Source organism: Onychostoma macrolepis, chromosome 02, assembly GCF_012432095.1.
Source record: "Onychostoma macrolepis isolate SWU-2019 chromosome 02, ASM1243209v1, whole genome shotgun sequence".
Taxonomy (NCBI): domain Eukaryota; kingdom Metazoa; phylum Chordata; class Actinopteri; order Cypriniformes; family Cyprinidae; genus Onychostoma; species Onychostoma macrolepis.
The window spans coordinates 17,095,385-17,108,478 of record NC_081156.1 but is presented as its reverse complement, the minus strand read 5'-3'; the positions used below and the strand labels follow the sequence as shown (position 1 = coordinate 17,108,478).

Sequence of the window (13,094 nt, the reverse complement as noted above, 5' to 3'; positions counted from 1 at the left end):
TAGTGCGTCCCATTTAAATTGGAAACATTTCTGTTACATAAGCCTCTATGGAAACAGCAAATGACTTTAATATGCAAGTTGAAACCATATTAAACATCCACAATGGTGCAGTGAAGAAAAACTGATTTATGCACAAAAACAAATTAGAAACTGTATTAACAAGGGTATTTTTAGCACCAATGTTTCATATGTATATAAAATATTATGATAAGACAGTAAGATTTTAATTTAGCAACATACACATTAAAAAAATTATAATTATGAACTCAAAATATCACTTTACCATGATATTTTTGTGGAAAACATGAGATTGTTTTTTTTTTTTTTCCAGGGTTGTTTGATAAATACAGAATACAAAAGAACAGCATATTTACTGAATAAAAAGTATTAATTTATTTTTATTATTTTTTTACTTTTGAACAGTAATATAATATAATATAATATAATATAATATAATATAATATAATATAATATAATATAATATAATATAATATAATATAATATAATATAATATAATATAAAGTACGATTTCACCAGCACCACTACTCTCACATTTTAAGTCTGAAGCATTGAGCTTTGAGTCATGCTTTGAGACTTATGCTTCAAAGCGGTGAGGACAGGGTGTTAGGGGTCTGATTATCTTTCCTGTCTGCTCTCTGGATATTGAATCATACACGTCCTGATGGGAGAACAGGCTGGATCCAATGATTCTTTCTGCTCGATGGATGATATATTCATGTCTTACTTGCTCCCTTGTGGTGAACACTGCTAATTTATGAGAACATAAAGATTTCTCAAGGACCCTGAGCGGACTACACAGCTCCTCTGCGATTATACTCTGGTCTATCTTACCTATAGATGACGCGGTACTGGCCATTACGACCCTTGTCTGAGAGAGTGACCTCGTAGCTGCAGGTTAAGGGGTGTCCGTTACTGTGCCTGTCTCTGTTCTGAAGGCCTGCTGGTGGAGCCCAGGTCAGTCGCGCTGTCCGGGCCTGGATATTAAAAACCTGTTGATAAACACAGAACAAACAGCATCAAGAATTTGAAACAATATTACCAAGCAAAAACCTTTTTATATAATATTTTTAAGTACAAATATTTAATTTTGTATCTCAATTAATATTATTATAATGCAGGACACACGACTATCCAAAACTACTTCAAGTCAACCACCACCACACAAATGTGCAAGACGAACAAATCACTATAAACCAAGATTATGAATTCAACAAATTAATAGACATTTAAAAAAAATCCAGAAACTTTTTTCTCAAAAGGAGCTTTCAGATGTTGCTGCAAAGAGCTCCAGTGAACTAGCCAAATCCAATTTAAGACAAAAATTGGAAGGAGCAAGTCATTTTGAAGAGAGTTTGTGGGATTTTCATTTCATTATGAGGTTAGCATACAACTAAAACCATTCATTTGCTAAACCTACCAGGATTATAGACCTACAGACAAAAAGAAGTAGCCTACAAAGAAATCTGGATCAATGAACATGCGAAAAAGCTATGTCCACCATGTCAGGTACGAAATGACTCAAAACTAATTTCTAGGGTAATTTATGTCATTCGAGCATAAAACAAAGCAAACTTTCCTTAAATTTTAACCGCAGACATTTTACCACAGGCTAATGCGAACTCGCATCTGAGTTTAAGGCCTACGGTCTGCACAGCTTTATACCTTTGCAAGGCCAACTATTTGTGTGTCAAACACAGAACTAAAGTATAAATGGAAAGAGACAGAGCGGGTATAACTCCTCTGCTAACAGGTAATTCAACGTAACATGGTGTATGAGGGTATAACGTTGACATGAATGAGCTGCAGACGTCTCACGCTAGCTTCAGTCAGGCAGAAGCAATCTAACGCCAGAACCAAACAGCTCTCAAAACACAATCTATCCTGCAGGTGAAAGTGTATCTGCGGATAAGCTATGGTTGTTGCCTCTCGGATGTGCACAGCTAGCATTGCCAATGGCAATTCTAAAGCTACAGCAATATGTTCTCAATAAACCGGCTGCCATCAGACCCAGCTCTCTCACACTTTAGTCACTTTAACACCTTCACCAAAGTGAAAAGCTCAGAGACCTATACCATTTTTTGTTGTTGTTAATGTTAACTTTTCTTGTGACTCATTCAAGTTCATGGTGAGGACACTCAGCAGGACGTTATGCTGTGTCTTGCCAAGGCTTTGACACACAAATGAAATTTAGCATATGATCTTTGAAGCCCTTAGGATAACAGTGACAGTGTCACCTACTGTCCTGTACAAAAGTCGTAAAATTATGTCATAAATATCATCTTGCTTTATTTCTTTGGATCATGACTCCATCCTGAACTGTGGTAGAGAACTTGGGATGTTGGGAACGACACCTGCCACTGAACATCAGACATACAAAGGAACTGGCCCGAGTCTGTAGTATTCAGAGACTTTCTGTTTTTTGTTTTGCTGGGAGAGCTACACCAGCTGAATTCACGTTCATGAAGAAACTGAACCAGAAAGGCAGCTCCATTACAGGCTTTTGCAGAGATGAGGATGAGGGCAAATTGAAGTCCATTACTTCCAGTCCCACACAGCCTTCCAGAATGCCTCATCTTGAGACACATTAAGCCACAGACGTTTGTCAGCCTCCCTGCATCCATCATGGTATATTCCTTCTGTGCTCTTGCATTTTACATCACATTTTCTTCCATTAATGGAACTGCTGGTATTTTTATTGTATTTAATTGCATGTATAAAGTCAGTATGATTTTTAAATGTATGAAAGATGACTCTTATACTCACAAAAGCTGCATTTATTTGATCAAAAATACAATAAAACAGTAATATTGTTTCAATTTAAAATAACTCTTAATATATTTTCAAATGTAATTTATTCCTGTGATGGCAAAGTTGGATTTTCAGCAGCCATCACTCCAGTCACATGATCCTTCATAAATCATTCTAATATGCTGATTTGCTGCTCAACAAACTACTCTTACTATTATCAATGTTGAAAACAGTTGTGCTGCTTAATATTTATGTTGAAACTTGGATGCATTTTTCAAGATTCTTTAATAAATAGAAAGTTAAAAACAAACAAACATTTTATTTCAATTCTTGTCAATGCAAAAAGTTTTTACTGCAAATTTTGTTCAATTTAAAGTTTACTTGCTGAGAAATACAAGTATTAATTTCTTTAAAAAATTTTTTTACAAAATGCATTGTAGAAAGTACTGCTACTACTCAATGTCAAATGTCAAGTTTTGCTCAAATGTAATACATAGGCAATGATATAGTTTTCAGACACAGACAGTCAGAAAGGGAAACAGATGCCTGAATTTAATTTTTGTCCTTATTAAACATACTAAAAATATAATCTCTGTCTGTCTAGACTATTTGTTTGCAGTGATCACACGCTGATTTTCTTCTAAACTGCCTTAAATGTCACTAATATTATAATAATGTGGGATTAATACAAATGAGACAGCTGTTCAAATATCACAAACAAATGCATGCAAACTAAAACACAAAACAGAAAAGATGATTGATGAATATGGGCTAGTTTCACTTATGGATTATCACTTAAAGTGACAGGGTGTCATCGGATACTCATGAACTAAACAACAGAAAGAGCAGCAGGCTGATTGAACAGATGGGAAAAGAACTGAGCAAAACATATCTTTCAGAAAACATTGTTTTGATGGAAATGTTCATCCAGTCAACCACTGCTTGACAGTGGACCATAAAACTAAAACAAAATGCTGCCACTATGTGGCTGCAAAGGGAACAGTTTGGAATTGTAAACAAATCTGAAAAGATCACTGTGACTTTTACCAAATGTCCTCCTTATGACATGTTAAAATCATTAATCATGTTGTGTTATTTTTATGTGTGCTTACATCTGCAGCCTGTACTTTCCTTTGGTCAATAAAGGACATCATGTTTATCTGATAACATTAACCATTAGTATTTTTCACTTGTGAGGTTTTTAATTCATATTCCAGACCCACCTGTGGTTTTTCCATTCCCGAGAGAACATCCTGAACTCTCTTTGCTTCTGAATCATGATCTGTAGGCAAGAGAAAGTGAAGAAGAGAAAGAAAAACAGAAAAACAAAAGGGTGTTATTCCATTATGAATCAGCAGGGGTCAGGTTTAAGCTAGAAACTGAACAAGAGATTAAAGCATAAAGTCTTAAAGGGATAGTTCACCCAAAAATAAAGAATATTCTGTCATCATGTTGTTCCAAACCCAAATGACAACTTTTTTTTTCTTATTTTTAAAGGTGAACTATTCCTATAACCACTAGTACATTCTCCAGTTCATGGACTTCTCTGAAGACGGAACAGACACATTTGATGAGAAAACAGCAATATGTTTGAAAACAGAATATGGATTTGGGGAGAAAAGTTTGCACACGGCATTGGAAAACTTTCCAGAAGCGCAGAGGAGCCTGCAGACCCCACTGAAAGAGTGCTGGCACAGCGGACACATGAGCAGTCGGGAGCTTGTGCTTCTACATCTCAATACTGAATCATGTCTATAACTCGTACGTAACTCCCATGCCAAACTGAAATCCACACATGGAAAAAATGCTCAATTACCTCATGTTCCCAAGACCGGATTAGCTCACTTAAGCTACCAGATCATCAGCAACAGACAGTCTGACAGAATACCTTTAAATCTTTACTGCCTCTTGTGGTTATACACACACACACACACACACGCACGCACGCACAAGCACAACTGCCCACTAACTCCTGATTTATAATTTCCACAGTGTGGACCCAAACACACAGGATCCACTCTTAAACTAAACTCTTGCTTGATTTCACTCTCTGGATGTTAGTGTTGTAAATCAGTGCATACGGAGGAGTTCATGTGTGTGGCCTCCCCTTGGTATCTATAAAATTCTCTTCTTTTGATAAAAAGGTTTACTGAAGTGAGAGTGAATTATATAGCACTTAGAGCTGATGTAATTCACCTGCTGAGAAATTACTGACATTTGCCTCCCCTTTCTGAGCTTCCTTTTCCAGAGTGTCAGTATGAGTAATTAAATCATAAAGAAAAGTATGTGTATAAATAGGCAGTTAACACCGACAGTGCCCTGGCTGCAGAGTGTCACCATGTCATCTAAAACTAATTTAAAGAGCCTTTTTTTACAAATTATTTTATAATTCAGGGTTCCCACGCTTTTGAATCAGGGGTTTTCCATGAGCTTTGCAGTTGTTTGTGATTACTGGATAAGGATTTTTTTTTTTTTTTTTAAATGCACACTTTTTTAACAGACAATGATGAGTAGATTTTTTTTGCACGAGCTACCAATTTTTAAAATTAATACATCAATTAATACATATTGAATACATTTCTTCAAGACAATAAGGCCCTCCTATCCAGGTGTATCATGCCAGTTTTATAATGTATATATTGTATTTATTTTTTTTTCAATAAATTTTATTTAAGATTGAGAAGGACAGATTTATGTTTTTATGCTTTTTGTGAATTGTTTGTGGATTTTTGCTCCAAATAAAAATAACCCAAGAGCCAAATGTTTTTCTGTCAATATTTTTATAACAGCTCTCAAAAAGAAAAAACCGAGAAATAAAAAAAGTGTGTGTGTGTAAATGATAAATTAATCTTTTACAGAAATGTTACAGTATTAATAGTAAGACTACATGAAATAATGGTGATAATTTGCCCAGTCACAGCAATGATAATATAATACACAGTCAATAAACTGAAAAGACACTGCAAAAAAAAAAAAAAAGGGAAAAAACTGATGCTGAAAAAAATAAAATAAAAAAAAGGTTCACAGACGCATTATTTGTCATCCACCCAAATACACTACATGAGTATGATTGATGTGTGTATTTATTTCTAGAGCAGAGAGCACACTGGGAGTTCACAGCGCCTCTGGGCCTCCATGAGTCACAGCAACAGTGATGTCATACACAATCACCTTAACATGACCCCGGGAGGTAGGCACAGGGAACGCTGGCTTCCCCAAGAGACGGAAACCTTACTAATGCTGTGTATGTGTGTGTGTGTGTGTGTGTATGGGTGACAAATTGAGTTATTACTGAGAAGTGATGAGTAATTGTGCAGATGTGGAAGAATGCGAGGTCGCCTTCCTCTTGCCATTAACAGAGCACTCATTTAAACCCACCCTAACACGAAAGATGGAGTCATCTTTGTAGAATCACAGTCTATAAGCGAGAATGGTGTTTTGTTGCTTCTAGTCCATATGTGTTAGCTTTGAGATCATCTATATGTTTGTACAGCAAGCATATCCTATTTTTTTGTTCAAACAAATGTCTCCTGAATGAGAATGTCCCCAATACAACCTGCAACTAACTAGCAAGTAGCAAATCTTCCTATTTTAAAAGGAAATACGTCAACACCGGAAAGAACATGGGCTCATTATGCAGTTTTCCAAGGGTCTGTAAGTCATCTCCTCAGGGGATTGATTACTTGTTCATCACCTCCACACCTAACCTAGTCATTAGGTTCACTTCCCGTGTGTCCATCCTCTCTCCTCTCCTTCCGCTCCTGCCTCAGAGGGAACCTCTGTCAGTTGTGCTCCTGCCAAGCTCAGCACTCGACTTTCCAAAGCTTCACGTCTGTTTCTCACGCATGCGGCCTCCACAGGGAGCCGTAGAGTCGAGGCGAGCTGCTCACTCTCTGTCTCGCCCTCCTGCCACGTTCTGAATAACTGCTGCTTCACAATATATAAATGAAAATAAATAGAGGAAGAGAAGATGATAGAAGAGGAAGAAAGAAACAAACATTTCTCGTTTTAAAAGTAGAGCTGTCTAATGCTATTCTGCATGATGCTGAATAATTTCCTTTCCTTCTTTCTAGTGTCTCTCTGGATATCTGGGGTGGACAGGAGTTTCTGCCTTCAATTATAGGCTAAGGTCAAAGACGGGAGAGCGGAAAATAGGGGGTGGTGAGAATAAGGAATGTGAAAAGGGGACTAAGAGAAAGTGAATATAAATGACAGAAAGGGAAGAAAGTGAAGTAGAAAAGGCAAACTGAGGAGAGGTGTGTTATTGCCTTTCTAAACAACTGGACACTGCAATTAGGTCTTTTTAATTGCCAGATAACAAACAAAACACTGTAAACCCACAGAAACAAACCACTGCTCAAAACAAAAAACAAAACCTCAGAAACCAACTACTGCTCTCAACACAAAAAAAAACAAAACAAAAAAAACAACACAAAACAAAACAAAAAAAAAACAAAACAAAAAAAACAAATCAGAAACAAAGCAATGCAAAAACATACCAAAACAAAACAAACTACCAGGAACAAAACACCACAAAACAAAAAACAAACAAACTAAAAACATAAAACGAAAAAACTAAACAAAAAACCAATTAAAAAAAATATATATTTTATATGATGCATGTTTTACATACATCATACATTTTTATACAGGTTTTGGCTGTCAATAAAGAACAATTCTTATTGCCCCCTGATGGTGTAGTAACAGGATCTACCAGCAGGGGCTAACTAGACCATGCTACCAGCCATCCCCTGAACCATTGCTAACAAACAATCGTAATACCCTAGCAACCACATAGCAACATGCTAAAAACACTCTGAACACCTTAGCAACACCCTTGGACTGCTGACATAGTTAATAACCTGAAGGTCAAAGGTTATAAAGGTTATGACCTAAATGAGTCATCTGAGAGCTCACACTTGACCCAACAACGCTCTTTAAACCAACATGGAAACCTCTATTTGGATGTCAGGAAACAGTTTGACAGTGGTCTAGAACTGCAGTGTGAGTGGAGTGTTTTGGTGTTTAGCTCTATGTGACAGAGCGTGCGTGTGTATATAAGGAGGTGCTAGGTAAACATCCAAAACTGAATTTGCAGACTATCGGAAAAAAGCCTCCAAGAACACCCACAGAGCTGCAGACGCCAAACGGTCAGGCCAGTAACTACACCCACATGTCTGTGCGTTCATTTGTGTGAGCGCTAGAGCACCGTAGAACTGTTACAAGGGCCTAAAAACAGCTCACATCCTCTTAACTAGCATCCTGAATACGGATTGCAGATAGAGAAACTAGGCTGCTGCAATCAGGAGGGGCGATCAGTCAGACATAAACACGTTTCACAGTCCCCAATTCTGTTAGAGGGACCAATTTGTTTGTTTGCTTTTAGATTAAAGCCTCCTGGAATTTTTTTCATGCACTTCACCCTGAAAATAAAGAGTTCTTTTGTGGACTCATTCATCTTTGTGCAGAGGCACGTGCTCACTTCTGCCTCCTAGTGGACAAAACAGCACATTCTTGATTAGTGACTGTTGTTATACATACAGCCTCCAGGACCAGACTTGTGCTGTGAATTCATACAAAAATGTGAAAAATGACCAAGCAATGGCTTAGTCAACCAGACGATCATTAGGAAAAACAAACTGAGGTTTTGGCTATACTAACAGAACAGTCAGGATGACTACACTGCCTGGAAATCAAGTTTTTCTGTTTTTACACAAGCACTTTGAATTACACAATGCATTATGTTAAAACAGATATTGATTTTTAAGGCACTGCAGGAAAGAGTAAATTGCCAGGTGATCAAATTAAAAAAAAATAAAATAACAAATGTTTTGCAGAAAATGTAACTAATAACAGGTTGGTGAGGAAGGGAGGGTGTGTGGGAGGAAGAGCGAGAAAGAGTTGCAGGATCCCAATCGTTCTCATCTCCGCATAGCACACATTCCATCTGCTCAACAGCTGGCTGTCTAATCCCGCTCTCACACAAACCTGTGCCTCCCTGAGAACCACTGCCACAGCACACTCACACACCAACACACAACTGACACGTCCACTCATGCACAAAACAGACATGTTTTGAAACAGAGGAAAGCACAGGAATCATGGTGGACATCCCACTCATGAGTTCATTCTTGCCCGTTTCTTGGGGAGACCTTATTAAAGCCAAAAGATATGGAGGATATTTAGTCAATATCCAACAGGTTTTTATGTAGTGTCCCATACACTGGTACACATATAAACATTCACTGCGCTATCTAGATATCCAGCTGGCTTGAATTTCAGTCAAATAAATGCTGCTTTGGCTGTGTTCGAAACACACAAAATGCATAAAATGGATATCTACAGTATATACATAAATATACATAACTGTAACTTCAGAAGAAAGTAATGTAGATGTTGTGGGGGGAAAAAATTAATAAAACTTTACAATACTAGAGCTGTTTCTCTCTTCCTCCATGTTTAATGTTTATGGCCCGCCCAACTCGGAAACTCTGGTATCAAAATCATCTTAGTTTCCCAGTTGTAAATATGACTTGAGCGACCGTTCATGTCCAATTTCTGTATTTATGATAATTCAGATAGCACGTGAAGGCATTGACATTCTGTCTGCCTATCTACTTATAGAGAGTATGACTGTTTGTCTATGTGTATCTGTCTGTCTAGATAGTCTGTCAATCTGTCTTAGCATTCTTGTTTGTCTGTCTGTTGTCTATCTACTGTATCTGTATTTCTAGAAAAAAAAAAAGATAATCTGTCTGTTTATCTATCTAGACTGAGTATGCCTGTCTGTCTGTCTAGTTAGTCTCTGTCTGTCTTATCTATATGGATATCTGTCTGTCTAGATAGTCTGCCTGTCTAGAAAGATAGTCTGTCAGTTTAACATACCGTACGAGTAAATTGACCTCGTTGATCACATATTTTAAACATCAGCAGTGCAGTGCCTCTTCTACTCTATATCATTTAGCACCAGACTAAACTGCTCAGCCTACCTTAGAGAGGTTGAAACGAGGACATGAAGACAAAGTCAAAACCATCAGAGCAACAGCTCCATTTGTTAGCATTGCTCATTTGCTCTTTGATTTTCTACAAAAAGTATAGGATTGATAGTGTAGGGGTATGTGAGTGTGTAAATGTTGGATAAATAATTGTTTGCTTTCATTTCAGTATCGGAGAGCGCCAGCCCCCTCATCAGAATGAATTCTTATCAACTGCCAAGCATCAGTCTCTCGCCTTTAGTGTGCTAGCTCCATGTCTCTAGCTGTCTCCAGAGGGACTCTCAGTGGCATTCACTCACAGCAGAGATGTATGGCCTCACTACTGCCAAGGGACACAGGGATACGCCAGTGCTTCCTGGAAGGGAACTGGAAAGAATGGAGAAAGTTGGCAGAGGCTGGAAAGGAGGGATAGAGGGAAAAGGAGAGAGGCAGAGGCCAGAGGGAACGAGACTACTGAGAGCTACAGAGAGACTGAGCCAGGGAGACCTGCTCTGGATGCCTAGTGGCACATTCTCCACAGGTGCCAGTCTATTTTTGTGTTTACTTTGTACCTCCTTATTTAACTGAATACTGAATCATTATTCCAACTTATATTCCAATTCTTTTAGTCAGTAGTTTGAACACATTTTATACCACATCTTAAATGTCTTAAATACTTTTTCTCTTTTATAAATGTGCATCATGTCTAAGTAAAATGAAAAACTAACCTTGAAACGTAAGAAAGTTTTGAATCAGCTGACATTAACTTTCTTTTCACTGCTGCATTGTCCTTTAATATTTTAGATTTGTTGAATTTGTCCATTAGGATACAAATTTTCCAGTTTCCAGCTAAATTAATTTTTGGATTTTTTTTAAACATCATATCTACATAAAGAAAAATGTATGCAAGTAAAATGGTACAGAAAAATTAAATGATATTACAAATATTTCTAGTACATACAGAAATAAAAAAAATGATTTTGAGCAGTGAAAATGAGCCGACTTTGCCATTCACATCATCACTTTACTATTTGTATTTACATATAGTGGGGGAAAAAATTATTTGATCCCCTGCTGATTTTGTACATTTGCCCACTGACAAAGAAATGATCAGTCTATAATTTTAATGGTAGGTTTATTTGAATGGTGAGACAGAATAACAACAAAAAAATCCAGAAAAACGCATTTCAAAAAAGTTATAAATTGATTTGCATTTTAATGAGTGAAATAAGTATTTGACCCCTTCACAAAACATAACTTAGTACTTGGTGTCAATCACAGAGGTCAGATGTTTCTTGTCGTTGGCCACCAGGTTTACACACATCTTAGGAGGGATTTTGTCCCACTTCTCTTTGCAGATCCTCTCCAAGTTAAGGTTTCGAGGCTGACGTTTGGCAACTCGAACCTTCAGCTCCCTCCACAGATATTATATGAGATTAAGGTCTGGAGACTGGCTAGGCCACTCCAGGACCTTAATGTTCTTCTTCTTGAGCCACTCCTTTGTTGCCTTGGCCGTGTGTTTTGGTTCATTGTCATGCTGGAATACCCATCCACGACCCATTTTCAATGCCTGGCTTCAATGCCCTAGCCCTGATGGTACATAGCCCCGTCCATCGTCCCTTTGATGCGGTTAAGTTGTCCTGTCCCCTTAGCAGAAAAACACCCCCAAAGCATAATGTTTCCACCTCCGCGTTTGACGGTGGGGATGGTGTTCTTGGGGTCATAGGCAGCATTCCTCCAAACACGGCGAGTTGAGTTGATGACATAGAGCTTGATTTTGGTCTCATCTGACCACAACACTTTCACCCAGTTCTCCTCTGAATCAATGGCAAACTTCAGACGGGCCTGTACATGTGCTTTCTTGAGCAGGGGGACATTGCGGGTGCTGCAGGACGTCAGTCCTTCACGGCATAGTGTGTTAACAATTGTTTTCTTGGTAACTATGGTCCCAGCTGCCTTGAGATCATTGACAAGATCCTCCCGTGTAGTTCTGGGCTGATTCCTCACCGTTCTCGTGATCATTGAAACTCCACGAGGTGAGATCTTGCATGGAGCCCCAGACCGAGGGAGATTTACAGTTATTTTGTGTTTCTTCCATTTGCAAATAATAGCACCAACTGTTGTCACCTTCGCACCAAGCCGCTTGGCGATGGTCTTGTAGCCCATTTCAGCCTTGTGTAGGTCTGCAATCTTGTCCCTGACATCCTTGGACAGCTCTTTGGTCTTGGCCATGATGGAGAGTTTGGAATCTGATTGATTGATTGCTTCTGTGGACAGGTAACAAACTGAGATTAGGAGCACTCACTTTAAGACAGTGCTCCTAATCTCAGCTCCTTACCTGTATAAAAGTCACCTGGGAGCCAGAAATCTTGCTGATTGATAGGGGATCAAATTCTTATTTCACTCATTAAAATGTAAATTAAAATTGATTTTTTTTTTTTGTTTTTCTGTCTTTCACTCTTCAAATGAACCTACCATTAAAATTATAGACGGATCATTTCTTTGTCAGTGGGCAAACGTACAAAATCAGCAGGGGATCAAATACTTTTTTCCCCCACTGTATATATTATATATAAAATTTCACCAGAGTACATGGAGTAAAAAGTTTTAATTTGAATGATTCAATAGAACTGCAGCCATCTAAAAGGCTTGTCTGGACATGCACATTTAGCAGAAACCACCACTAATAACCCTGGCACAGACAAACACTTCCACTGAAACATAAGCAGTTTGTGCATTGTCTTACTGTAAGAGCTGTAAGAGGGACTTCTCAGAAACACACACACACACTCTCCAAGTTCTCAGCACTTTCTATGGCACCTTCTCAAACAACCAACCCAGACTCAAAATAGGTGAGAGTTCTGCCGTGCCAACTGTAAGAGATAAAATAAGCACCAGTAGATAATTAAAAGGTCACTTTTAACTAGGTGGAGAGCCAGCATCCGGTTACCAGGTCTTATCTGCCTTTGACCTTCTCATATGATTCGGTTTCCCCAAGTTGCGTCACCCATTATTGCTCCATCGCATGCTGTTATCGAAGTGACCTCGGGGCATAACCTTTCTCAGTGACTCATATGTTGTGAGACCGTGAATGTGGGAAACTATTACCATTGTGGCAAAAACACAAAGTCAAGATTAAGGAACATCTGTTGCTTCTGGACTGTAATGACGGAGTGAAAGCACGTGGCTGGAGGAAATGCACAGTGCCAAAGAGGAGCAGAAGTGAACATCTGTTTCTGCTTGAGTCCATGCAAACACACAAGGAAAGCTGGAGATAGAAATGAGTTAAGGTCGAAGTGCTGCAAGCCTGAGACCATGAGAAGGTTAATCTAGTGGCCAGTCTTGCTCTGC

At 38.3% G+C, this 13,094-nt stretch overlaps 1 protein-coding gene across 3 annotated transcripts in view; it reads right to left on the bottom strand.

Annotated features, from left to right (window-relative positions):
• The window catches only part of fndc3ba (fibronectin type III domain containing 3Ba), a 141,790-nt gene that overhangs the window by 31,716 nt on the left and 96,980 nt on the right, over window positions 1-13,094 (bottom strand). For all 3 annotated transcript variants that reach the window (XM_058796199.1, XM_058796189.1, XM_058796205.1), the window contains exons 7-8: window positions 3,993-4,051; window positions 853-1,010 (exon numbers count right to left, since the gene is read on the bottom strand). In XM_058796199.1, the coding sequence (XP_058652182.1) occupies window positions 853-1,010; window positions 3,993-4,051 (217 nt within the window). The remainder of the gene's footprint in view (window positions 1-852; window positions 1,011-3,992; window positions 4,052-13,094) is intronic.